At 34.4% G+C, this 26,770-nt stretch overlaps 4 protein-coding genes and 1 pseudogene across 4 annotated transcripts; 1 reads left to right on the plus strand and 4 right to left on the minus strand.

The window, feature by feature from the left end:
• The first annotated feature begins 554 nt into the window (after positions 1 to 554).
• Positions 555 to 3,813, plus strand: LOC100265868 (uncharacterized; annotated as a pseudogene).
• Positions 3,814 to 5,948: 2,135 nt separating this feature from the next.
• On the minus strand, positions 5,949 to 8,201 carry LOC100255586 (pentatricopeptide repeat-containing protein DOT4, chloroplastic). The gene has a single exon (XM_002278130.4). The coding sequence runs from the start codon at positions 8,106 to 8,108 to the stop codon at positions 6,120 to 6,122; it is 1,989 nt and encodes a 662-aa protein (XP_002278166.1). The 5' UTR covers positions 8,109 to 8,201; the 3' UTR covers positions 5,949 to 6,119.
• A 2,634-nt stretch (positions 8,202 to 10,835) lies between these two features.
• Positions 10,836 to 11,809, minus strand: LOC132254214 (secreted RxLR effector protein 161-like). Its single transcript, XM_059739380.1, has 2 exons — positions 11,377 to 11,809; positions 10,836 to 10,879 (listed from the first exon to the last, which is right to left on the minus strand). The coding sequence occupies exons 1-2, from the start codon at positions 11,807 to 11,809 to the stop codon at positions 10,836 to 10,838; spliced, it is 477 nt and encodes a 158-aa protein (XP_059595363.1).
• A 2,290-nt stretch (positions 11,810 to 14,099) lies between these two features.
• On the minus strand, positions 14,100 to 14,827 carry LOC104880104 (uncharacterized). The gene is made up of 2 exons (XM_010655476.3): positions 14,373 to 14,827; positions 14,100 to 14,265 (listed from the first exon to the last, which is right to left on the minus strand). Exons 1-2 carry the CDS (start codon positions 14,803 to 14,805, stop codon positions 14,237 to 14,239), a joined length of 462 nt encoding a protein of 153 aa, XP_010653778.3. The 5' UTR covers positions 14,806 to 14,827; the 3' UTR covers positions 14,100 to 14,236.
• A 7,986-nt stretch (positions 14,828 to 22,813) lies between these two features.
• Positions 22,814 to 25,783, minus strand: LOC104880103 (uncharacterized). Its single transcript, XM_010655475.3, has 5 exons — positions 25,518 to 25,783; positions 25,218 to 25,422; positions 24,085 to 24,425; positions 23,624 to 23,690; positions 22,814 to 23,121 (listed from the first exon to the last, which is right to left on the minus strand). Exons 1-5 carry the CDS (start codon positions 25,613 to 25,615, stop codon positions 23,113 to 23,115), a joined length of 720 nt encoding a protein of 239 aa, XP_010653777.1. The 5' UTR covers positions 25,616 to 25,783; the 3' UTR covers positions 22,814 to 23,112.
• Between the last annotated feature and the right edge of the window lie 987 nt (positions 25,784 to 26,770).

The following is a 26,770-nucleotide window of genomic DNA, read 5'->3' on the forward strand; positions in this document are numbered from 1 at the left end:
ATGAAAATTATTTTTTAATATATTTAAAAATGTTTCAAACATATTTAAAATATTTTAAATTTTCGAATAGATTTTTATTTTATGAAATATTAAAAAATTATTTTTAAAAACTATTCTCATTTTTTTTAGAACTATTTTATAGGGCTAAATGATTGGAAAAGGGTAAAAAGGAAAATCAAATAATAAACAAATTTCAATCTAATAAAATTTACCAAAATTTCTTTATTTTATTACCCTAAAGTATAACATAAATTGAGAGAAGTGGATGATAATGATTGATAGGGTGTATAGTTATATTATATATACCCATAAATAATAATTAAAAAAGGAATATTAATTTAAAACAAACTCTAATATACTAAAATTAGGTTGCGCAAGTAACAATTTAGAAAAAAAAAAAGATTGATGAATTTTCTTTGTGATGAAAATTATATTTTTTTTGTTATAATGTTTAATCATATTAGGAATTAAGTATGAAATATAATTTTAGTCATTATCCATTAAGTAATATTTATTTATTAATAAATAAAAAATAAAAATAAGTTTTCTCCTATATATTTATTTTCATTTCTTAGGTTACGTTCATAGGAAGAGAGAAGAGTTTCATACATAGGAAAAAAGAGAGACAGAAGAAGCTCACTACAACCCCGCACAGCCGCCAGGTAAACCCTTAACTCTCACGTCGTTTATTCTTTTTCATCGAAGGATGCAGCAGAAAATCAAAACGAATTTCCTGAAATAAACTTCAAACCATTTGATCTGATTCTTTTTTATTTTTTATTTTTATCTCCAATACTCTGATGATTATTTCATTGTTTGTTTGATTTGTTTCTTTTCTTGGTTAGGATGTGTTGGATTTTAATTTTCATTTTGATAGTTGCGAAAATTGAGTGCAGTTCAATATTAAAATCCTCCTGAAAAAAGGTCTGATTTTCGATTTGCTGTTTTTACTATAGTTCTGTTTGGATCCCGAGAAAATAACTAGGTACGAAAGAAAATGCTGGAATTCGCCATTTAATTAAATAATGGAATTAGAACTGACATAAAAGGATACAATCAATTAGACCAAAAACATGTTTGGTAACACGGGATTTTTCTTATTTGTTAAAGAGGGCATTTTAGGAAACATTGTAATATTCTTTTCGGTTTTTCAACATATGAAGCACTTCGTAAATTGAAATCATCCCTTGGACAATTTTTTTTCCCGGGTAGAAATCAAAAGGGTGTAATATATTATTTTTTACATGTTCTTTCAAACCCATTTCCATTATTATTTTTTCTTGCAATTAGATTTGATTTTCTTTCCTACTTTCCAGTTCTTCCCATTTTTTGTGTCCTTCCCTGACATCTAAATATGATCTTAAAATTATCGTATCTTCCTCTTATTCTTGCTTTGCCCTGATCAGCAATGGCTCAAGAATCAAGCATGTTTAGAGGACATCCAACCGTTGGAAGAGTTCTGTGTTGCAAATGCGGTATTCCAATTGTACCTAATGCTGCCAGTATGTGCGTCAAGTGCTTGAGCTCAGAAGTCGATATTACAGAAGGTTTGCATAGGCATGCCACCCTCCTGCACTGCCCTGAATGCGATCGGTACCTGCAGCCACCCAAAGCTTGGATCCAAGCCCGATTGGTGTTGATACAGCTCTTGACCTTATGCTTGATGATGCTGAAGAACTTGAATTAAGATTGATTCATGCTGAATTTGTTTGGACTGAACCTCACTCTAAGAGGATCAAGGTCAAGCTGAGGGTTCAGAAAGAAGTCCTGAATGGAGCAATCCTTGAGCAGGTTTACATTGTTGAATACGTTCAGAAAGAACACATGTGTGAGTCTTGTTGCAGAGCCCAGGGCAATCCTGACCAGTGGGTGGCTTCTGTGCAAGTCCGGCAACACGTTCCCCTTAGGCGGACTTTGTTTCATTTGGAGCAGCTCATCCTCAGGCATGATGCTGCAGGCCGTGCCATTAAAATTAAACAGTGGATCATGGTATTGATTTCTTCTTTGTTGATTTGAGTCATGGGAAATGGTTCCAAGCAGGAGTCTTGGCCCCAGCCAGCAGCTTGTCTCCCATGATCCCAAGAGCAACAACTACTATTATAAGTACACTTTCTTAGTTGAAATCTGCCCAATATGCCTTGAGGATCTGATATTTCTCCCTAGAGAAGTTGCGACTAGTTTGGGAAGTCTCCATCCTCTTGTGATTTGCACACACGTAAGCACTCTGAGGCGCTGTTTCTTGGATGCCAAACAGTATTGGAGGGCACCCTTTAGGGCTTTACTTTCTAGTAGGCAGCTTGTGGAATACATGGTATTGGATGTGGGGACTGTTTACTCTGAAGTGAATGCTGGGGGCTCAAAGTAAGCATTAGCCGATGCCCAAGTGGCTCGTGTATCAGATTTTGGGAAGAATGATACAATTTTCAACATACCAACACATCTAGGCCATTATTTGAATCCCGGGGACTATGCTCTTGGTTATGATCTGTATGCAGCTAATAGTAACGACATGGAACTCGAAAAATACAGATATTTTGTCCTTCCAGATGCAATTCTGATAAAGAAAATTTATGTAGAGAACTGCCAGAGGAAAGGTGGGAAGCCTCCGGAATTATCCTTGCCGGCGACGTCATCCGGGGGCCATTTCATCTGCTCGTCCTCTCCTTCTATATTCTTTCTCGGATCTGCCTCGTCTCCTGCAGTCTCCACAGGCAGCGATTTGTCGACTGAACAAGAAACTGCAGCTATCGTGCGCCATTCTCCAGCGCGGACTCAAGCGGTTGGACATCTTCACCATGGAAGTGTAGAGGCCACGCTCCAACGCCCCCTCACTCCACGGAGCTGTCGCAGCCACTACGACGATCTTAAGCGACGGTTTCAACGCATCGTCGGCGGCGATGGTGGAGGAGCTGTCGTCTCCTTCCTTTTCTCATTCTACGCCCTCCTTCGCATCGGCCTCGCATCCTCCTTTCTTATGCCGCTCTTATGCGGATCCTGCATTTTTTTTTCAGATTCAATTCCACATGTAGAAAATAACCATAGATCTCAACTGCAAAAAATAAAAATCCAATTCACAAATTGTTTAGAGATTTTACGCGAACGTAGGATCGTCAGCTCTTCCGCCATAGCCTCGGACGATGCATTGAACCGTCGCTTGAAATCGTCGTAGTAGCGACACAGCTCCGCGGAGTGAAAAGGCTTCTGGAGCTCCGGTTCTACAATTTCATGGCCACGGCGTCGCAGACTGGAGTCCTTGCCGGAGAACGGCTCACGCTAGCAGCAGCTAAGTGCTATGATATGGTCGCTGAGTCACAAGTAGAGGAAAGCGGAGGAGACGAGGTCGATCCCGGGGATAATGTAAGAGGATTTAGAGAGGAGACGGCGTGCAGATGGAACAGCCGCCGGAAGACATAACCGGCGGATAAAATTTCGACGCGAAAAGTCGAATCGAAGGGGATATGAATAATCGGAGGACGGATAAAACGAGGCGTGAACCGGAAGAGCCTGTTTGCGATGAATCAGTTCTGGACGAGGCGAAGAAGGAGAGCGATGGCAACTGGCAAGGAAGCGAGAGAGGGAGCAAAGCGGAGTGCTTGGAGTTTATCGAAGCTAAAACGACGTCGTAAGGGGTCACAAGAATCACAGCAGCGTTGCTGATGACATGCCTCCACCCCACCGAAACCAAACCAGCATGAGGGTTTTCTAATTTTCTTTAAGCTGGGAAAAAAACATCCATTTTGTACTAAAATATATTATTACCTCTTGTCAATAGTTTTAATTTTAATACTTTGCTTTATTATATTTACAAATAAATCATGCAATTTTATTTGACAAAAGAAAGAAATTAAAAAATATATACATGCATATAATACAACCTAAAACAATATTAACATATAATTTACTAAATATTTAATATATAAAAATATCTTTACATATTTAACATTATTATATAAAAGTTTAAATATTTTAATCATGATTATTATTAAAAAAAAAATGTCATTTGAATATATTTTTTATTTTCTATTTTTAAAAAATGAAGAACTATTGTAATCCTTGTATAAGAGATATAAGTCTACCTCTATAATAACTTTTGAAAATTATTTTAAAAAAATTACTATCTTAGCTGGTATTTGTTTTTTTACTTAATTCTAAATAAAACTTTAATACTTAATAATGTTAAATATTAGGTTGCTTGTTTTTGTAGTATTTTATTCCTAGTAAGTATTAAAAAGTAAAAAAAATCAATATATTATTTTTTCTATTTAGAAAAATCTATATATTTTGGCTTTTTCTATTTAGTAAAAAATTTATAATAAATTATGAAAAAGTAAAAAAACAAATAATCTAAATTCTAAAACTAAATTACTTTCAATAAAAAGTCAAAAAAACAAATAATCTAAATTCTAAAACTAAATTACTTTTAATAAAAAGTCAAAAAAACAAACACCACCTTAGATTTTTAAAATTCGGAAGTAATTTTTAGGTGTATAAAGTAAGATATTTATATACATATATACATGAATTACTTCTAGCTTCTATTTGTAAAAATAAAAATTAGAAAGTATATGCAATTGAACATTTTACTTGGAATTTTAAATTGTAGGATGAGTTGCAAATAATATTAAATATTTATTTTAAAAAACATAAATAGAATGCAGGCATGGAACATAATTAATGGAAACATGGTCAAAGAATGATTACACAAAATAAAAGTTTCAATAATTATTTCATAAATAGTATAGTTATTTGAAAATGATTCTAATTAAAATATTTTTAAATATTTATGAAAATTCACTTAATTTTTGGATTTAAATAAAAAAATGTTTTGACAATGGTTTTGGTAATATGTTTTGTAAAACAATTGGTTTTTTTTTTTTTTTAAAGGAATCACTTATCAAATAATTGTTTTAAAATCATTCCAATAATTCTAGAAATTAGTTTTATGTTTTTAAAATCACTTTCAAACAAATTCTTAATTAAAAAAAATAAAAAATTCTAAAATTAAAATGGAAACTTTTCAAAAAAGAACAAAATCTATACCACTTAATATTTTGAAATACACATAAAACTCTGAACTACCATTATTTTCAAAGTTAAAAGTACTAGTAGTAAACGATATAAAATGTTACAATTTCAAAATTCCCCATACCACTTATAATTCATGGTTCTATGAAAATTAGAGAAGCCATTCTTTTCCTAACCACCACTGCTTTTCTCAATGGAATTCCTAGTGGGTGAAGCTCAACCATTTCTTCGAGCCCCTGCTCTTGTACTAGTGACTATGTAGATGTATGTTTCCTTCCTTCTAACATTTTGTGTGCTCTAAATTCTAATGGCTTCATCAATTGAGATACTAGCACAATATGTAGTTGTGATGAATTTTGTATAATGGGTAAATGTTGATTTAGGTCAAATGACACAAAGAAGTATGGCATTGTTAGATATTGACGTTAATTTAGATCAAATATCACAAAGAAGTGTGACATTGTTGAATGTTATCTTGAATTTCATGATGCATAGAATTTGATTTTATCGTTAATATAACGAAAAAGTGATTCTTAGAAGAATCAAGTGATTTTCAAAAACTTGTTAAAGACGTAACTTCTTCAAGAAAGAACTTTCGAATATTAGGAAATAATTTTATTTCTCTCAAAACCACTCTATATGGAGCTCTTAATTTGACAATTTTCTTGTTGAGTTTTGGTTAGTTAATTAAAAGAAAAGAAAAAAAAAAGTGGATTGGCAAATGTATGTATGAGAGAAATTTTTTTATTAAAAAATTGCACAATTTATTCATAAAAATAATACAAAATGGTACTAAAATTAGCACAATTCAAAGAGATTATATATGAAATTTGTTTAAGAATTTGAAAAAAACAAAATTATCATTCACCCATTCTTTTCCTCCATGTTTTTTTTGTTCTTTAAAAATATCTCTAATCGTAAAATGTCTGCAAGGAGATCTCTTCTTATATATGGCTCTTGAAATATTGAATGAATCTACCTCTGAAATTCCTCCTAGTCTGGAGCTCTCAAGTCTACTTCTAACCGTTGAAACTTCCTCGACTTTCAGAGACTCAAAACTCAAAAGTAACAAAAACAACAAAGTAAGAATTGAATCACCAAAAATCACCGCAAGAACAAAACCCGTCTTTAAAATGGTGAAAACAACTTGGGTCCTTGATTATGATCTCTCTTTCTACTATCTTGGAGATTGCTTTTGCAGAGTCATGGCAGTTCCCACACATACGAAGATTTTTCGTCACACGAATCGTTGCCCCTGCTTGTGTACTGATTAGCCCAAAAGATGTAGCCAATAACTCACTGTGTCCAATTGGTACACATTCTCGTTCTTCATCAACGTCGTGGAGACTGAAATCCAAATTTAACCTAGTTCCTTCCTCTTCAATTTTCTTCATCAAACTGTGCAGTTCCCAGTATATCTTCTCTGATCTTGGATGGGATACATCCCCTGTTCCAAACACATGAATTTTGTTTCTAAACTCTATCCAACTATAGGCTTTTCTAGGCTTCAGCCCCATATCTCTAATGGTTTCTCTCAGTTCATTTACCATGTCCCATTTGGCAAAGCTTGAGTACCAGTTTGAGAGTAGAACATAGTTGTCAGCATTGAGAGTTTGCAAATCACAGAGCTGCTCAATGACTCGTTTGGCAGTCCGCATGTTGTGGTGTATCCTGCACCCATCCAACAATGCTCTTAGAACCTCTACATGGCCTTCAAGCTTGTGCTCCTCCATAAAAACCCGGGCCTCATCGAAGAGCCCCACACGAGATAGAAGAGCAACCATTAAAGCATAGTGTCTGCTCTTAGGTGCTGTAATGCAGTTGAAATAGAACCTCCCTTGCTCGACCAGGCGGGCAGTGGTACAGGCATGGAGGGCAGCAGCATATGCGATTTGATCGATTTCTACACTTGAGTTTTTCTCCATTTTGCGAAACAGGTCAACCCCAAGCTCTCCTTGGCCATGTAAGCTATAGCCTAGGATCATCACAGTCCATGAAATGGCATCTCTGTCCTTCATACCAGCAAAAATCTTTGCTGCAGATTCAATGAATCCTGATTTCACATACATATCTAAAACAGCATTTTGGACTGTTACATTCAAGTCAATCCCATTTCTAAGCAAATATGCATGAATTTCTTTTCCCTGCTTATGAGCTGCTCCCCTCCCACAGGCTGGGAGAATGCTAGAGATAGCGAGTGAGTCGGGTTTTACCCCCTCCATGCTCATCTGCCTGAACAACTTGAGACCCTCATTGAATCCGCCATTCTTGACATACCCGCGGAAAATTTCGGTCCAGGAGATGACATCTTTTGACGGCATACGATCAAAAACTGCTCGAGCATCTTTGATACTTCCGCAATCAATATACATCTTCAAGAGCGAATTACTTACCAAAACATCAGCCTCTAGTCCACATTTCTTCGCAATCTCATGCACATACCTCCCCTCCTGCAGCGACTTTAACATCCCACAAGCGACAATTGCAGTCACCAACGCCAGTGGATCAATCTCAGACTTAGACTCCACCATCTGTTTGAACATATCAACAGCTAAACCAGGTTTATCTTCCATGATATACAGCCTTGATATTAGAGTCCAAGACACAGAATTTCTCCTGGCAGACTTACAAAACACCAACTTTGCGGCATTAGCTCCATCAAGACGCCCGTACATTTCCAGTAGAGCACTAATCACATAACTCTCAGAAGAGAGCCCCAGCTTCAGGGCATGCCCATGAACCTGCTTCCCAAAGGAGAAGCTACTAGTATGGCGAGCAGCAGTCAAAATGCGTGGGATAGTATGCTTATCGGGACGAACACCACGGAGCAGCATTTGCCGATAGGTGGAGACGACGCGGTCGGAATCCCCATTGGTGAGATGGGTCTGGATTAGATTGTTCCAAGCAAAGGTATTTGAAACAGGAATTTCATCGAACAATTGGTGGGTGAGACCAAAATCAATAGATTTCTGCGACATGCGAACATGACTTCGAAGATTAGAGGGATTCTTGCAGTGGGTTGCATTTGTTGATTTCTGTTTGACGAATATACTTTGTGATTGTGTGGATGAAAGCACATCCATCGCACCTCTCCCCTCACCCGATTCTACCTGGAATCTGCGAGCCAATGCCTATACAACGCAAAACGGTGTCGTTTTAATCAGTTGCCGTTGCGAAAATTGACCCAAAAAATTAAGAATTAATCGATTAAATGAAATAAAATAATTTCTATACTTATAAATTTAACATTTCTTTTGTTTTTATTTGAAGAGTAATTTATTTTTTATTCAAATATTTTTAACTATTTCAAGTATTTATATACATGTTTTAAAATGAGTTTTTATTATAAGAGAAAAAAAATACATATATATATATATATATATATATATATATATATATATATATATATATATATATATATATATATATATTTGTTTAAATTAAGTAAAAAAGAAAAAGGGTTTGATTTTTAATAATTCTTTTAATTAAATAATCTAAAAAATAATTTTTTGAGCATTGAAGCTTTTCCATATATAATATAATATAATTTATTAGATGATATATGAAATAAGAGAGAAGTACACATAATAAGAATAAGATTAAAAAAAAAGGATAAATACAAACAATGAGACAAATGAGTATATATAAAACAAAAAGAGTAACTTTTTCCTAAAGAAAATAATTAAATTTTATTAAAAAATAATTATGAATCCCTTAATTGGTATAAATTTTAGTGGTAAATGTTGAGTTCTTTGTAAAAAAAAAAAAAGTAGATGTAAAGACAAAAGAAAATTACCTAAATTATAAAATTATTAGTGGAAATCTTTAAGAAAAATAATTTTTATGAAAATTTTTGTATTAAATGATTTATCACCTTATTCATTGACCTCACTAACTAAAAAAATAGTTTAAATAATATGTTTAGAGATGTGCAAAAGATTAAGTAACTTGAAAAAAATAGTATAAATCCAATCCAATCCAATCAATTGGGTTTATATGAACTTTTGTAATTTTTATTATATTTGGTTCTTGAAAAATTTGAGAAAAAATATAAAGAAAAAAAAAGTAAAATGAAAAAATAAATTTTATAAAATATTTTTATTTACTATTTCAAATTCATTTTACTTATTTTAAAGTATGAATATAAATATTAAATAATTTAAAAATATATAAATTTAAAATTAAATAGTTTAAAATTACATAAAATTTTAATTAATTTTAATTATATTTAATTTTTTAAATATTTTTTTAAGGTAAAACCAAACATTAAAAAATTATTTTTCTTTACAATTTTTTTTTTCTTTCCATAACCTTCTATTTTATAAATTTAAAACTGAAAATGAAGCCTATTCCATCCCTCGTTTTTCACGTTGCCAAATGAAAAATAAATCAAAACAACACGAAGAAAGTTATTTCCACCGATCCATCGTAGAATATAAGAGAAGCAAAGAATGATATTAATGGCTCTCTGTATAAATCCAATGAATCACAAATCAAAAACTTCAAGACAACAAATTTCTTTTATCAACAATTTGTGTATTGTGTGTATTAATGTTGCTTTACACGATCGAATAAAAAAATGAAATCGTTAGTATCGAAAGCTTTGACGCCACACATGGCCGACGGTGCCTGCTCATGCAACGGCACGTGGCCGCCACTTCCCATTTCTTGGAAAGAGGATGATAGTACATCCAAGCTGTTTGCGGGCAGTGGGTCAAACCCTTGCCCTCTATCTTCTTTCCCAACACCATGAAGATCGATCTACAGCGGCTATCTTCTTCCCAACACACCATGAAAACCGATTTGCAACCTTGCTATCTTCTTCCCCAACACACCACGAAGACCACGATCTGCAACCTCTCATACTATCAACCCTTGCCCTCTATCTTCTTTCCCAACACCACGAAGACCGATCTGCAGCGGCTATCTTCTTCCCAACACACCATGAAAACCGATTTGCAACCTTGCTATCTTCTTCCCCAACACACCACGACGACCACGATCTGCAGCCTCTCATACTATCGCTTATCGGACCTTCCCACTGCTACCATACAACCATAATCTGTTATAATCAATCAAGATGAATACCCTAATTTCATATATACTGGAATATTTAACAAGGTGAATACCCTAATTTCATATATACTGGAATATTTAACAAGGTGAATTCCCTAATTTCATATATACTGGAATATTTAACAAGGTGAATTCCCTAATTTCATATATACTGGAATCTCCTGATTAAAAACAATGAGTATAAAAATAATAGCGGAAGCATACCTGAATCCGTTGAAGGAGAAACCTTATAGGAAGAAAACCCTTTGAGATGGTCTTCCAATTCTAGCCACTAGATTTTGTGTCAATTTCTCTCTGAGAGGATTTTCAGAAATTGGAATGCGTAGTCGTAGAATGGGGACCATAACCCTATTTATAAACCACTAGGGCAGTTTTAATTTTATCACAATTATATTTCTGCCCCTCATAGAAATAATAATTGTCTAATGGTATCTTCACAATAATCTCATGACAATTATACCCTTAAGCCAATTAATCAATTATTAATTAGATCACTATATTTAGGCTTAATTAAATGATAGCACACACATTTTAATTATTTACATGTGTGGCCCAAATTATAGATTAATTACAAAAATTAATCTAACAATCTCCCACTAGGCCACATGCATATGTAATCAAATAAATGTGCTTAACCTTATGAGCTCAAAATTTGCTATCATGTCCTTAGGGTATATCCGAATAATCTCGTCCATTAACTATACTGACATAGGATCAAGGTGGCCTTTGTTACATCAATCGTTACTAGACCAATCAATGGTCACATATATCTGCACAGCTAAATGACATAGATCAATCATGAGTGCATAGCATGGAAATTACATGCAATGTGATCTATTCATGCCTATTTCCAACTGGTCCTACTTAACTTTATTGAGATCAAATCTTTAGCATAATTTAACAGAGTGCAATGAAATGAATACTTTATTTCTGCAGAACACAATCCAAATGTATAGATAAAGTCTAAACATAACATAGAGCATTATACAATGAATAATATAAACTCCCACTAAATTTGGATATCCTCAAATGAGACAACACCCATATGAGCAGTGTGCTCATGAAAGACCTTGGGTGGTAATCCCTTTGTAAGCGGATCCGCTATCATGGAGTTTGTTCCAATATGCTCTATGGATATCTGTCCACTCTGTACTTTTTCTTTTACAACTAGGAACTTGATATCAATGTATTTTGATTTTGTAGAACTCTTGTTGTTATTGGAATATAAAATTGCTGATTTATTGTCACAAAATATCTTCAGTGGTCTTTCAATACCATCCAGAACACGCAGCCCAGTGACAAAATTTCGTAGCCATATTCCTTGATTGGATGCCTCATAACATGCTACAAACTCTGCTTCCATGGTGGATGAAGTTACGAGTGTCTGTTTGGCAGACCTCCATGAAATTGCTCCACCAGCCAACAGATAAATATAGCCTGATATGGATCTTCTACTGTCTTGGCATCCAGCAAAGTCGGAGTCGGAATACCCAATGAACTCTAACTGATCCAATCTCCTATATGTAAGCATGTACTCTTTTGTTCTCTGTAAATATCTCATAACCCTCTTGGCTGCTCTCCAATGATCCATTCCAGGGTTGCTTAGATATCTGCCTAACATGCCAACAATGTACGCAATATCCGGACGTGTACATACCTGAGCATACATTAGACTCCCCACAGCCGAAGCGTAAGGAATCTTCTGCATTTCTTGACTTTCTAAACTATTTTTAGGGCATTGATTAAGACTGAATTTGTCTCCTTTAGCGACAGGGGTATCACCTGGTTTGCTATTTTGCATGCCATACCTTTGGAGGACTTTATCAATATAGGTCCTTTGTGACAATCCTAAAATACCCCTAGAACGATCTCGGTGTATCTGGATTCCTAAGACAAATGAGGCATCACCAAGATCTTTCATCTCAAAATGTTTTGATAAAAATCTCTTGGTGTCGTGCAATATGCTAATATCATTTGTGGCTAGCAATATGTCATCGACATATAAAACCAGGAAAATATACTTACTCCCACTGAATTTGTGATACACACATTCATCCATAAGATTTGCCTCAAAACCATATGAGACAATAATTTGATGAAACTTGAAGTACCACTGACGAGAAGCTTGCTTGAGCCCATAAATGGATTTAGTTAATTTACAAACCATATTCTTTGAGTCTTCGGACACAAAATTTTCTGGTTGTACCATATAAATTGTTTCATCAATGTCATCATTGAGAAACACTGTTTTAACATCCATTTGATGTAACTCAAGATCATAATGTGCAACTAGTGCCATGATTATCCTGAAAGAGTCCTTCGTAGAAAATGGAGAGACGGTCTCTTTGAAGTCAATTCCTTCTTTTTGAGTAAAGCCTTTAGCTACAAGACGTGCTTTATATCTTTCTACATTACCATTTGAATCCCGCTTGGTTTTAAATATCCATTTACAACCAATGGGCTTCGTACCAACTGGTAATGGGACAAGTTCCCAAACTTTATTGTCTTGCATAGATTTGTACTCTTCATTAATGGCTTCAATCCATTTCTGAGAGTTGGAACTTTTCATGGCTTGTTGGAAGTTGATTGGATCATCTTCCATCATTCCACTTTCTACCTCATGTTCTTGGAGATATACGATATAATCGTCCGAAATTGCATTTCTCCTCTCTCTAGTGGATCTCCTTAATGGCATATTTTCTTGAGGTTGTTGAGTTTGTTCTTCAGGAGCAATGTCCTCATTTACAATTAAGGGTTGAACAATATTGTCTGTTGGTTGAGGATCCAAATTTACTTCTTGATCAATGATAGGTAGTGAAACCTGTACATTATCAAAAGCAATAGTAGATCTCTCTTCCTCCTCAAAGACAATATTCCTAGCCTAATTTCTCCCCACAAACTCAACATCCTCAAAAAAATGTTGCAGTTCCCGTCTAAAAAATTGACCTAATAGCAGGATCATAAAATTTAAAACCCCCTTGATCGCTCTGCATAGCCAATAAAGTAGCTGCTAACTATTTTAGAGTCCAATTTCTTTTCATAAGGCTTATAAGGTCTCGCTTCAGCTGGACATCCCCAAATATGAAAATGCTTTAAACTGGACTTTCGACCCATCCAAAGCTCATAAGGCGTTTTAGCAGCCGCTTTAGTTGGCACCCGATTCAGGATATAAGCTGCCGTTTTGAGTGCTTCACCCCAGAGTTTTTCGGGTAAAGTAGAATGACTAATCATACTCTTTACCATATCCTTAAGAGTTCGGTTTCGTCTTTCTGCTACACCATTCATGCTAGGTGATCCTGGCATGGTGTATTGAGGGACGATCCCACATTCCTCTAGGTATTTAGCAAATGGTCCTGGACGTTGTTCACCTGATCCGTCATATCTACCATAGTATTCACCACCACGGTCAGATCTGACGCTTTTTATTTTTTTGTTGAGTTGTAACTCAACTTCTGCTTTAAATGTTTTGAACACGTCCAATGATTGTGATTTCTCATGTATAAGAAATAGGTAGCCATATCTTGAATAGTCGTCTATGAATGTTATAAAGTACTGTTGACCATTCCAAGATGCCGTAGGGTATGGTCCACAGATATCTGTATGAATTAATTCTAAGACGTCTGTAGCTCTATTGGCACCTAATTTCTTTGTTTTGGTCTGTTTTCCTTTAATACACTCAACACAAATATCAAAATCTGAAAAGTCAAGTGAATCCAAAATCCCATCGGACACAAGTCGCTCAACTCTAGATTTAGAGATATAACCTAGGCGTTTGTGCCACAATGAGGCCGAATTATCTTTATTCAATTTACGTTTTGTACCTCGTGATTCCACATGCAAGGTTTCATTATAGGACGGAACAGTTTCCAACAAATATAGATTATCATAAACATTAAGTAAACCGGTTCCTACAGCATTTGAATTAATAGATAATGTAAATCTATTGTTTCCAAATGAACAACAATAACCTGATTTGTCCAAAACAGAAACTAAAATTAAATTCCGTCTGAAAGACGGTACAACAAAAGTATCTATTAAATCCAAAAAATAACCAGATTTCAATAATAATCTAAAGTGCCCTATTGCCTCTACTTCTACCGACTGACCGTCTCCGACATAGATGCATCTTTCAGCATCACTTGGTTTTCGGTAACTCAGGCAACCCTGCATAGAAACACAAATGTGAGTAGTAGCACCAGAATCTAACCACCATGTGTTTCTAGATACTGAAGCTAAATTAACTTCAGAACAGACCAAAGTAAGAAACATACCTTTCTTAACACGCCAAGCAGCATACTTGGTACATTCCTTCTTAGTATGTCCAAGCTTATTACAGAAGAAACATGTTACCTCAACTTTCTGTTTCTTTTGTTCTGGACCATTAGAAGCAGCAACCTTATTATCCTTATTCTTTCGTTTGCCCTTATCCTTGGAAGTGCTAGCCAGATGAGCACTTTCGGTCTTGTTTTGCTTCAATCTCTCTTCCTCTTGCACACAGAATGAAATGAGCTCATTAAGAGTCCATTTATCCTTTTGACAGTTATAACTGACCTTGAATTGATTAAATTGTGCAGGAAGAGAGATGAGAACCAAATGCACGAATAAATCATCAGATAACTCGAGTTTCAAAGCCTTAAGTTTTGAAGCAAGATGAGACATCTCCATGATGTACTCCCGAACATTACCCTTGCCTTTATACTTCATTGAAATCAAGCTTGCTAAAAGCGTGCTCATTTCAGCCTTATCGTTTTTGGCAAAACGTTTCTGAATTTCCACAAGGAAGTCACTGGCATTAGTAACCTCATCGGTTACCGCACCCCTAAAAGCTTCTGGAATGCTGCGCTTCATGATCATAAGACTTAGCCTATTTGAACGTTCTGACTTACCCCAATAAACCTCATCCTCTTGAGTACTTTCCTCATTGAGTTCATCGGGTTTGGGCATTCTCAAGGCTAAGTCTATATCCATGCAACCTAAGAGAATCATCATATTCTCTTTCCAGTCCTTAAAATTAGTCCCATTTAACATAGGGACATTATTGATGTTGGCAGATATAGAAGTAGTTGATATAAAAGCCGAATCGAGAACAAAATAAAATGAATCAAATAAACCATCATGCTCACATAAAATAAGCAATTAAACACATAATCTTTAAATTTAAAAGCAAATTATGACATTTCAAGATACCTAGCACAACATTAATATCAAGTCTTTGGACAGTAATATTAACTGTAAGTGGTACTCTTGTTGTAGTGATCAAACATTGATGATAAGTTATGTCAAATAATAAATCTATCTTTGGATTGATTTATTATTCACATTAAGTTACCTTTATAATCATCACATATTTATCACCACAGGTATGTATGCAATTTGACCAAATATTAACTTTCCTTTGGGCCAGTCAATACCCGCATGAATCACATACACACAAATATCTAACACCCCGAACAGACTAATCTACACGAAAGATGTCACTTTGGTGATTTTCCGCTTTAATTAGCCTATTTAAAATGCTAGATCAATAACTTAAATATTAATATCATAAAATGCTATTAAATAATAATAATAATAATAATAATAATAATAGTAATAAAAAAAATTATCAACTCAATATTTCATAAATCTTAATCCATTGACATATATATTAAAATAATAACTCAAAGAATTAATCAAGGAGTAGGCTCTGATACCACTTGTTATAATCAATCAAGATGAATACCCTAATTTCATATATACTGGAATATTTAACAAGGTGAATACCCTAATTTCATATATACTGGAATCTCCTGATTAAAAACAATGAGTATAAAAATAATAGCGGAAGCATACCTGAATCCATTGAAGGAGAAACCTTATAGGAAGAAAACCCTTTGAGATGATCTTCCAATTCTAGCCACTAGATTCTGTGTCAATTTCTCTCTGAGAGGATTTTTAGAAATTGGAATGCGTAGTCATAGAATGGGGACCATAACCCTATTTATAAACCGCTAAGGCAGTTTTAATTTTATCACAATTATATTTCTGCCCCTCATAGAAATAATAATTGTCTAATGATATCTACACAATAATCTCATGACAATTATACCCTTAAGCCAATTAATCAATTATTAATTAGATCACCATATTTAAGCTTAATTAAATGATAGCACACACATTTTAATTATTTACATGTGTGGCCCAAATTATAGATTAATTACAAAAATTAATCTAACAATCCGCTACCTCCCCAACGACAACAAAGATTCTACACTCCGGCAATTACGGATTTAAAGTTAAGTAAATTATTCTTCAACCGAGACTTTTTTTAAAGGCTTTTGAAAAGGTCACGAGTTTGTTTCAAATTTTAACGGGTTTTTTTTTTGTTGAGGAATCTCTGATTTCTCTGAAAAATTGATTGTTTTTGTGATAGATTTCTTTTGTAGGAATTTGTTGATTAGTTTTTTTATTTATTTATTCAAGTTGACCGAGTTAATTCGGAATATCAGTCGAGCCATCCGAGTCCAACCGATTCAAGGCAGAGTCTAGGTATAAATTGTATCTGGTATCGGACTTGTCATGACCGGTGTCGAGGCAGATACGACTCAATCGAGTCATACTGGACTTGGTTGATTTTTTGAACCTGGGAGTGTAACCGAGCCGCCATTCTCACCCCTACGTCCAACATCTCCACATAAACCCATTTCTCTGTTACTCAAAAACAAAATCCTATGAAGTGGGGGATACAGAAGGAAGAGTGGGTTGGTTTTTATGGCCACCACTCTGCTCGACTCCCTCTCTCTCCTAACAGATTCCACTCACAATATTAGTCGTGTCTTCATTTCCATAGGAGTGGGCTACATTCACTGGCATTTTATGTTTTCACAAAATTGGATCGCTTTGCCATTTACATCATTTTTTTTCCACGCGTGCTTCCTTCATTTACCATAAAATTGACTTGTTTTAATTATGAGATAGGGATTTAAGTTGATATCAAATATCAGATTAGTAAATCTGGATCGAACGGCTAGAAAAAGAAGGAATGGTAAGTCAGGAATGAAGGTGCACTGGCGTCCATTCACATTAAAGTAAAGTGATATTTCTAGTCTTCTTCGTGCTTGCGCTGATTGGGGGACCGCGTCAAGACTCAAGTTTCGGTGGTGCGAATTCATTATTCGACGCGTCACACCGACGCCGCTCTACTTTAGACTGGGTGTATTTCTCATTTATACCCTTGAGACAACAGAAAAAATGCCTCTTAGTTGGTCAAATATATATTCTTTAATATATTTATGAAAATTTCTAAAATAATCTAAAAAAAGAGTGGAAAAATAAAAAATTAGTGGTTTGGAATTTGTGGGTGAGGCGAACCATACATTATTATAATAAGGTCAAATAAAACAAAGGTCCAAGGATAAGCTTTGGGGCTAATGGCCCATTTGCATTTTATGCGTGAAAGTGTGGCATTGTAAATGTGGAATATAAATCGCATCATGTTAATTAAGCGTTTGCTTGTAACTTGTAAGCAACGGGGAGGCTCTGGCGGTTGCTTCGCCCGGTTCTACTTGGAATCAGGGTGGTGTATGACTTGTTTCTTTAACGCTTTTTCAAAATTTGGGCATTCTCCGAAAATTTCTAAGATATTATTAGCTTCTACGCTTGATTTCTATTGTTATATTTTAAGTATTTTGATTTTTATCTTAGATGGATGAAAAATAGTTAATTTCCTAATTAAATTAATGAATAGGGGATGATTAGTAGGTTTCTAATTCTAATTTTTCTAAATAAAAAATAAATAAAAAACTTATATCGGTTTGGTTAGATTTTAATGATCAAAACTTGGTGAAAATTTTCAAATAAAAGACATGTAAATTTGATAATTTCATTTTTTTTAATTAGCAAGTCACCAATTTTGTTTGAAAAAATTAATATAAGGTTGGAAACTTCATCCTAGAGGGTGGAAATAAAATATGAATTTAAACTAATTCTTGTTTTTTGAAATGAAAAGGATGGATCGAAATAAAATCAATTGACAAAAATAAAAATAGACCCAAAAAAGGGGGAAAAATTTCCTTGTCCTAAGCCACCAAATCTCCGAAACTTCAATTTCTGATTATAAATCCGTGAAATTAAAAAAGAAAAGATTGATCGGAAATAAAAAGAAAAATAGAAGACAACAACGCCAAGCGCAATTCAACGCATCGATCGTAGAAGAACACGAGAAAAGAAAAAGAATGAGATCAATGGCTTTCAATATAAATTTAATGAATTACAAATCAGAACTTGCAAACAATAATTTCTTTGATCATGAATTTATGTATTGTATGAATCGATGTTGCTTTACACAACGAGATAAAAAATGAAATGGTTAGTATCAAAAGCCTTGACGCCGCGCTTGGCCGCCGGAGCCTGCTCATGCACGGGGGCGTTGCTACCGCTTTCCCCTTTGTTCGAGGGAGGATGGTAGTACATCCGAGCCGTCTGTGGGCAGTGGGAGTGAAACCGAGCCACGATTCTCACCCCTGCATCCAGGATCTCCACATATTTCCCCATCTTTTTCTCCTCTCTATCCCTTAATTAACTGCCTCTCTCTATTACTCAAAAACAAAATTACAGAGAGAAATGCCAGGAGAAAGGAGAAAAACAAAGAGAGAAGAACCCAAGAGAGGGAGTTGAGCTGTTAGAAGATGTCCCAGATGAGCGAGCCCATAAAGCGGAAGAGAGAATTGGTTGATGTTTTTTGGAAGAAGAGTAGGTTGCTTTTATAGCCGCCCCTCTCTTCACCTTCCTCTCTTTTTCGCCTTTGTTGACCTACCTCAATATTAGTTGTATGCCCCCTACTTTTTTGGTTTTTTCTATTTGTAACCTCGCAATATTAGATTTCCTTCTATCTGTACCCCTGTTTCTTTTTTTCTTTCCGAGTATAATCAGGGACCACACCTCAGAATATTTATGTTTTAATTTAAGATATATTGCAAAATTGAATTTCATGTTTTTTAACATAAGAAGAATAACCCTTTTTTTTTAATAAAAATATTATTTATCAAAAAATTTAGACTCATTTAATATCAAACCTCTTTTTTAATTATATATATATATATATATATATATATATATATATATATATATATATAAAAAGTTATTTTTACCATTTCAAATTATGAAGATTACTTTTTTTTCAAATGAAAAATGTTTTAGTCCTAAGGAATTAAATTTTCCGAAGAGTGGGCTCAAAAATTATTTTAATTAAAGCATTTTTAATGTATCATACTTTTATTAATAATATTTTTTAATAAAAATCACCTAATATTTAAATATATACTAAGAATTTTTTTAAAAAAATAATTTTTAAATATTTATAAAATATATAATATTTATAAGAAAGCATTTAGTAAAATTTGATAGCTCTTCTAATCCTTTTAAATTCACTCTCTAACCCATTCTAAATTGCCATAAAATTGGATTGATTCAATTATATTATGCAAATCACTTAAAGTTACAATCCTTCCATTTGTATATCATTTTTTCCCCATGTGTTTTTCCTTTAATGTAACGTGTTGTAACTTACGAATGAAATACATTTAAATACAACTAGATCAAGTCCAATAACTACAGGGGCATAGTTGAATTTTTTTTGCATTATCTAGGAAAATAAGTAAAAAGAACTAAACATGTGCTCCAATTTTATATGGTCCAAGTCCAACATGTGCTCCAATTTTATATGGACCAAGTAAATGATAGCATATCACGATCCTTCACCAGGAATAATGCTTACACAGAATCTGCACCGCTGGTTAAATCTCAGACCACTTAATCTGGATCGGACGGGTTGAAAAGGAAGGACTCAGGACAGGACTGAAGGCACATTGGTCTGGACTCTGGATACACATTAAAGTAGATTACTATTTCTAGTCTCCTTTGTGCGTTTACTAATAATGGACCGCGTCAAAGACTCGAGTTTCGGTGGTGGGAATTCAATATTCAACGCATCACCGACGGCGCTGTGCTCTAGAGTGGGTACATTTCTCGTTTATGCCCCTGAGTTGTTTGGGAAACTACGGAAATGCCTCTGAGTTGGTAAAAATTAAAAAATCTAACAATTGGGGAGCTGGGGAAATGTCCTTTGCCTTTCACTTCTGTTTTATCATTTTTTATGGCGGGAAACAGAAGGGTCGGAAGACTCGGAACTCATGTTTTGTGCGGGCCTAATTGATACGAGTCATATGACCATGTTTTACTTTTTCAACAGGCGCTGCCCTAGCTTGTGAATGCCTTTATCTAGAGAACTTGGGAGTACTACAAGTCAAGATATGACCACTGCGGAAGACTTCAAAGCCGCCAAAAGCAAAAATATTTTCAAATTATATCTTATATTTGGGTTCTTCCTGGTTATAAATACCTAATTACTTGTAGAATTGAAATTATAAATATTTTTTATATGTATAGTCAAGAAACTAAAAATATTAGAAAATTCTTTTTTTTTTCTAGGAAAAATGTAAAATCCTTCTATTAGTTGAAAAATGAATTCCATACATTCCTTTTATCAATACAAATGTTAACATGTTTTGAGTATGACGAGATATTAGAACTTTTCAAAATATTTTAGCAAAAAGTTCTAGAACAACTATTTTTGTAATTCATTTTAAAAATATGTAGTAATAGATAGAAAAGCCTTATTTTGACTGTGATGAGGGCATATGACTCTTACTGTTTGGTGACAAGAATACAAATGCGATGAAATAGATATTTCGCAAATAAAGGAGCGGTCCGTCTGGATCATGGCTTCTAAGAGTTTGTTAGAACAATTTATCATCACTAATAAAACCAACTGTATATTAATGTGTCAATGTCATAATAATCGTCATACTAGAAAGTCATAAAAGCAAGAACTATAGATATAGAAAACAACGTCTAAGCCCTCCCTCGTTTTATTGTTGGTAATAGAAGTCGGTGAGGCCAACCTTACATTATTATAATTAGGTCAAATAAAACAAATGATAGACTTTGTGCCACTGGCCTTCATGCAATTTATCTGTGGAACATATGGCAGTATAAAAATGGGATGTAAAGCGCAATAAGTTAGCAGTACCTTGGAAGCAATTGGGAGGCTCTGGCGGTTGCTTCACCTTTTATTTTTTTATTATTTTGTATAAATTTTTGTGGTCACGTTCAGTGCAGCAAAAGATCATATCAAGAGACAAGAGACAGATTGTTTAGCTGGCCATTGATGGCGACAAACGGCCAGCCAAGTTGATTTTAATGATCAAGACAAGAAGACTTGCTTGCCTAAAAGTGTTCGTGGGAAGCATGAAAGCAAGATAACAACAATCCAAGACACAAGGAAGAAAAATGATTTGAAGTTTTTAGTAAAAATAAAAAGGGGCAAAATAAGAACGAAAGGGATTGGGTGGGTTGCTGTGATATGAAGCAAAAAAGGCGTGAGATATTTGAAAGGACAGGTGTACCAATATAGATATGTATAAAAATTGACTTGGTTCAACTAACCTAAATTATTATCTGATTAGGTCGAATTGAATAGAAAACTTGATTTTCTTAGATCCTATACTGCTAAAAGGAATAAATAAACCAAAATTCAAAAGGTTTTTATCCTTTTCATACAATTTTTTTAATCTAAGAGGATATGCAGTTTGAACAGTGAGTTGCAACTAAAAGTTCTGTGTGGAGACAATGAACACAAAATAATATTGGATCTAAACTCACAGCCACTGCTTCTAACCATACGAGAGAAGAGAGGAGTACCGCGAAGTTCTTACCCAGGGGAGGTCCAAAATCTCCAACATCGATTGCTTCTGCTGTATGCAGCAGCAAAAAGCGAGATAATTTAGAGCAATCCATATTTTATCCTATTATATACGATGAAAGGAGAGGGAATGGAACTTCAAATTGAGTACAAGGAGAACTTGAAATCTAGCCCCAAGTACTAGAATTTCAAAGAGACATAGAAGAGATTCATGGACATTTAGAGTCCATTGGGCATTATTCTTATTAAGATATTTTTCATTTGTAGCACTTTTTTTTTAGTAATCCTTTCATTAGATATTCTTTTTGAAGAAGAATCATTCAATATTTATGTATAAAAACAATACAAAAAAAAAAAAAAAAGTTTTGATAATATGGTATTTAATGATTCTTAAAAGAGTCATCTAACAAATAATTGTCCATAAATTATTTATAGTGTTTCCCCAAATTTTTAAAACTTTGTTGGACACCTAATTTATAGGAAAATAACCTTTCTAAATATTAGAAAGGTTTATAACCTTCTCAATGTCACTCCAAAATAACTCTATTTTTAAAGGATTCTGCTAAGAGGTTGTGCTTACTAGAAGAAATCTAAGCTATTCTAACCCATTAGGACTTATTGACCAGGTATATCACTGTGATTAATCATGTTAGAAAGGGTACCCTCAACCCTGATGTGCTTGGTTTAGTTGCACACATTCAATTAAGCATTCCAACAGCTTAAATATTTGCAGCAGGTTCCTTAGTTTTCCTCTTTCTCTTCCAACCAAGCATACAGCCATTAACTCTATATTCTTCAACTAGAAATCTAATGTGAATGCATGACCAAAAGAGACTTCTAACTTCAAGGGTCATTGACATGGATTTTCTGTTTTTCCTTTTTCATTCTGATTATCAATACTTCAATATGATGATAGAAAAGAAATTCTCACTGTAGAATTCTGAGAAAAATAGCTACCAGTAAAATGCTGTGTGACAGAAGTAAACTTCTATTAAACTTTGACATGAACTGTGTCAATGTATAAGAATTGTACATGTCCGAGTAAAATGTTGCTATAGAAAACCTCCCTATATATCAGGAAATTAATTCTGGGAAACATGCAGAACAAAATGGTGGTAAACTACGAAGGTATATGCTCAGTTACAGTATTGTGTCAATTCTGTGTTACCTTTCCGTCAAAACAAAATGGTTACAGTATTGTGTCCCTAGCATAGCGACCATCCAAACTCTATATATGACCCGGTCCAGCCGGGTCTAGCTCCTTAAATCTATTAGGCTATCTGCAGAAAATACCGCACGGTTAGGATCATATACAAATAAAGATTCCAAATTATATGACCATTTCAATGTTTTATATCACTGCATGTCCATTTCATTTCTATTACGCTATTAGGCACAAAATTTCAGTGCGTGCCTAAGTATAGCAGTCTCCCATTGGTTTTTACCTTTAATTTTTGTTGTCATCCCCAGACCCACTAGTTTTAAACCTGCTATACTTCTAAATCAGGTCTGTAGTCTATACAACCCTCACTGTGGTTGGGTCATGCCACTCCCACATTACTATACTGTCTTGGAATGATCACCATGTCATGCCTCCTCGGTTAGTTTTTCAGTTCATAATTAAACATGAACTGAATAAGCATGGTGGAGAATTCAAGAGGAAGCATAACATAATGAGAGATGTGGAGTTCAGAACTAGGTCCAATGTTATTTGACCCAAGTTTTCGGTGCATAGTGCAAGGGTTTGATGGTATGTTCAATTCAACCTGTAAAGCCCATTACCCTGTAAATATAGGGGTCCTGCCTGCCTCCTTCCCCAGTTCTTTTGACTTCTTCCAGCTTTAACAACCTGCACAAAGACTACGTCATTGTCATTTTGTCACATAATGATAATCAGCGTAGGGAATTAATGAAATTCACCACTTAATTAATTTGATCAAGGTCATTTTGGTAGTAATTTGGCCCAACTTGGTATGTCCAGTTCATTCTGATTGACCACGTTAAAAGTGATGTGAAACCTGCATTTCATGAGACATATAGAGCCAGCATGTCAAATAATTTGGACCGTCAGATCTGCATTGGGGTTTCCACTATCGCAAGATTTGGTACAGTCAATCGTCCAAATCATCCAACCGTGCTGATCTCTTGTGCTCTCAAAATCCAATTCTAAAATGAGAACTGGTGAGATGTCCCTGTCAGATGTTGACGTGTCATGATGTTATTGGCTTAGAGAGGGAAAATACATTCTGAGAGCTTTGCTGGTGTCAGGACTGTCACCGAGCACTCGACGGATCCTGACTTCAGTAGAACACCCTCCAGATAACAACCTCAAAATCGCCTCGCCTCGGCGCCGCATGTGAACCGAGCCCAGCTGCTTCCCCCTCACATCTCCACTGCTCAGCCCAGCCTTTCCAATTCCAACTCCACCGCTGGGGTATCGGCTTCGAGCGCTAGAACCACTTGACAAGCACGAAACCTCTGTGTTCGCCGACACAGATCCAGAAGCCATCTTGGCGGGATTTCCAGACGTGATTTTCCGGTGATGGCAGCTTCGGTAGTTTTTGGAGCGACTCTTTCGCACAACCTGAGAAAATTCATATATTCCAAAAAGTATCAATAAAATTATGTGAACGATTCCACATCATGACAATATTATATTGCTGTGTAAGAGTTAAAATCATTGCATTTTTTGCTTGCCAAAGGAAGAAAAATACTTGGAACATGCCAACAAAGCAAAAGCTGAGTTCAAATGCTCGAGTATGTTATCAGATCTATTGCTAAGAATCATAAATATATAGCCATATAGTAGATTAGGCTATAGAAAATCAATCGAGGGACAGAGTGATTCAATCGCCTTGAACTTTATCTAATTTTAAAAAAATTTACCACACAACGAACTCAGATTTAGAATTATTAAATTTAGGTAAGAAGAAAATGAATCAATACGCCAATTGACTTGAGATTGAGCAGAAAACAAGTACAAATAAACCTAATTGGATAGAAATCAGAGCGCGTTGAGCTTCGTTCACCCAATTCAAAATGCAAAAGCTCCAAATGGACCAAGTGAGGTGCAAACCATTAAAAAATTCAATCAAACGAAAACCAAGCATACTCGATCAAGAATTGAGGAACGAATCAAAACTCAAGAAAATGACTTCAGGAGAAGAGAAATCACTACGCAAATTTAAGGAAAATCGATCAAAAAAGGAAGCCAAATTCAAAAACGTCAGAGCTTAAGATCAGAAAGCAAATTCAACTGAGTGAAAATAAAATGTAGGTAAAAAAATGCACAGAGGCTCAATCACTTTGAGCTTCAATTTTCATGGAAACATACTCAAAACTCAGTAGACACGGAGAAACAGAGAAAACAGATCACCTTAAGCTTCATCTCATTGCACCAAGCCACAACCGCAACGATTCTGAGCCGCCGAGCATGGATCTCTTCAGAGGAACCATCGCTACTCAGGGACGAAGAACAAGCCTTCGAATCACTCAACACCACGCTCTCCATCCGCTTCCCACTATCATCACTGTTGCTGTTGCTTCCTCCATCTTTGTTCGGTTCGTCCTCAAAATCAAGCCTGCAAAGCAATTACAAAAACACAAATCATCAGAGAATAATAACCAGAATCGAAATATGAATTTAAATCCAAAACTCGCTTAAAATCAAAATCACTTTGGGGAGAGAGAGGGCGATGTAGTGGTGGTGGATGAAGAGAGCAGGAGAAGAGCTGAAGCAGCAGTGCGTTCTAGTGGACATGGAAACTCTTCCATTGATTTTGTTATCAAAAAGGCGGGTTGATTCAAAACATTTGAAAATTTTTCCTTCTTTTTTTGTTTGTTTTCTCTCTCTATAACCGTTTTATTGTTTCCTGAAACGAGACACCGCTCTCCCCTACATGCACAAGCTGCTGCTTCACTGTGGCGGGGCTCACATGATAAACCGGTGAGTGTCTCATGCGGCCCAGTAATAATCAGATATTTTAATTGTCTCAAAAAAATAGTTAGCTTTTAAAATATTTTTGTAACGACATTCTATATGTATCCATTATAAAAAGGCTAAAGTAGTAATTTCTATATAAAATATAATATTTTTATATATAAGTAGTAATTTTTCTGTTTTTTTTTTATATAAAAATAATAGTACTTTTGAAATTTTTATATAAGTTAAATATATACTCTTCTATTTTTATATTGATATTTTTTTAAATGCTTTAGCTGAAATTTATTAAATATTAAATTTGATGGAAGGGGCTTGTTAAGGTGTCAAATCGGAATGTGCCACGTATTCATTTTAGATTTCAATACCCAAATTTGTCTTATACCCTAATCTTAATCTTAATTTTAGATTTCATTTCTTGATAGGTATCAATTTAGTACAATATAATAATAATTATTATTTTCTTTGATTTTCTACTATACTTTCTTTTCTAGTTTTATTTCTACCTATTCAAACTCAAATAGGATAAACCTCGAATATAAATTATAATTTAAGTGTTGGTTTGCAAAATATTTTTGAAAGTAATTTTTTATTGAAGACTTAAAAAACAGTTTTTAACTTAGAAATTTTTTTAGACAAACTTTAAATATATTTTTTAATAATTTATTTTAAAATAAGTTTTTTGTGTTTTGAATAATAATTAAAATAAATAAATAATATTTTGATAATTCTATAATATCTTAAGAGAATAAGTCAATAAAATTAGTATTTTTTTCATTTAAATTCCAAAAAATAGAATTTTATCTTTAAAACCACTGGAAAACTATTTCCCAAAAATGGTTGTCGAACAAATCAATCTATTATCATGTACCAAATTGTATGAAGTAGACTAATTATGTACCAATGAATCTATAATCATTTGATTAAAACATTATAATTGAATGAATTACAATTGTAATCTAAATCAATGAGTGAAATTGACTATCAAG

This window comes from Vitis vinifera, chromosome 8 (assembly GCF_030704535.1).
Source record: "Vitis vinifera cultivar Pinot Noir 40024 chromosome 8, ASM3070453v1".
Classification (NCBI taxonomy): Eukaryota; Viridiplantae; Streptophyta; class Magnoliopsida; order Vitales; family Vitaceae; genus Vitis; species Vitis vinifera.

Bases quoted from the DNA above. Each gene is read 5' to 3' on its own strand.
- LOC100255586 (XM_002278130.4), bottom strand. From the start codon at position 8,108: ATGGATGTGCTTTCATCCACACAATCACAAAGTATATTCGTCAAACAG.
- LOC132254214 (XM_059739380.1), bottom strand. From the start codon at position 11,809: ATGCAGAAGATTCCTTACGCTTCGGCTGTGGGGAGTCTAATGTATGCT. The intron at 10,880-11,376 runs GTATTGAAAGAC...TATGTCATTTAG, and splicing joins TGGGCTGCGTGTTCTGGATG to CTGTGCAGATATATGTGACC.
- LOC104880104 (XM_010655476.3), bottom strand. From the start codon at position 14,805: ATGAAGTATAAAGGCAAGGGTAATGTTCGGGAGTACATCATGGAGATG. The intron at 14,266-14,372 runs GTATGTTTCTTA...GTTTCTATGCAG, and splicing joins TGCTTGGCGTGTTAAGAAAG to GGTTGCCTGAGTTACCGAAA.
- LOC104880103 (XM_010655475.3), bottom strand. From the start codon at position 25,615: ATGGAAGAGTTTCCATGTCCACTAGAACGCACTGCTGCTTCAGCTCTT. The intron at 24,426-25,217 runs GTGATCTGTTTT...GAATTTTCTCAG, and splicing joins GCAATGAGATGAAGCTTAAG to GTTGTGCGAAAGAGTCGCTC. The intron at 23,691-24,084 runs GTATTTTCCCTC...GTCTTTGTGCAG, and splicing joins ACCAGCAAAGCTCTCAGAAT to GTTGTTAAAGCTGGAAGAAG.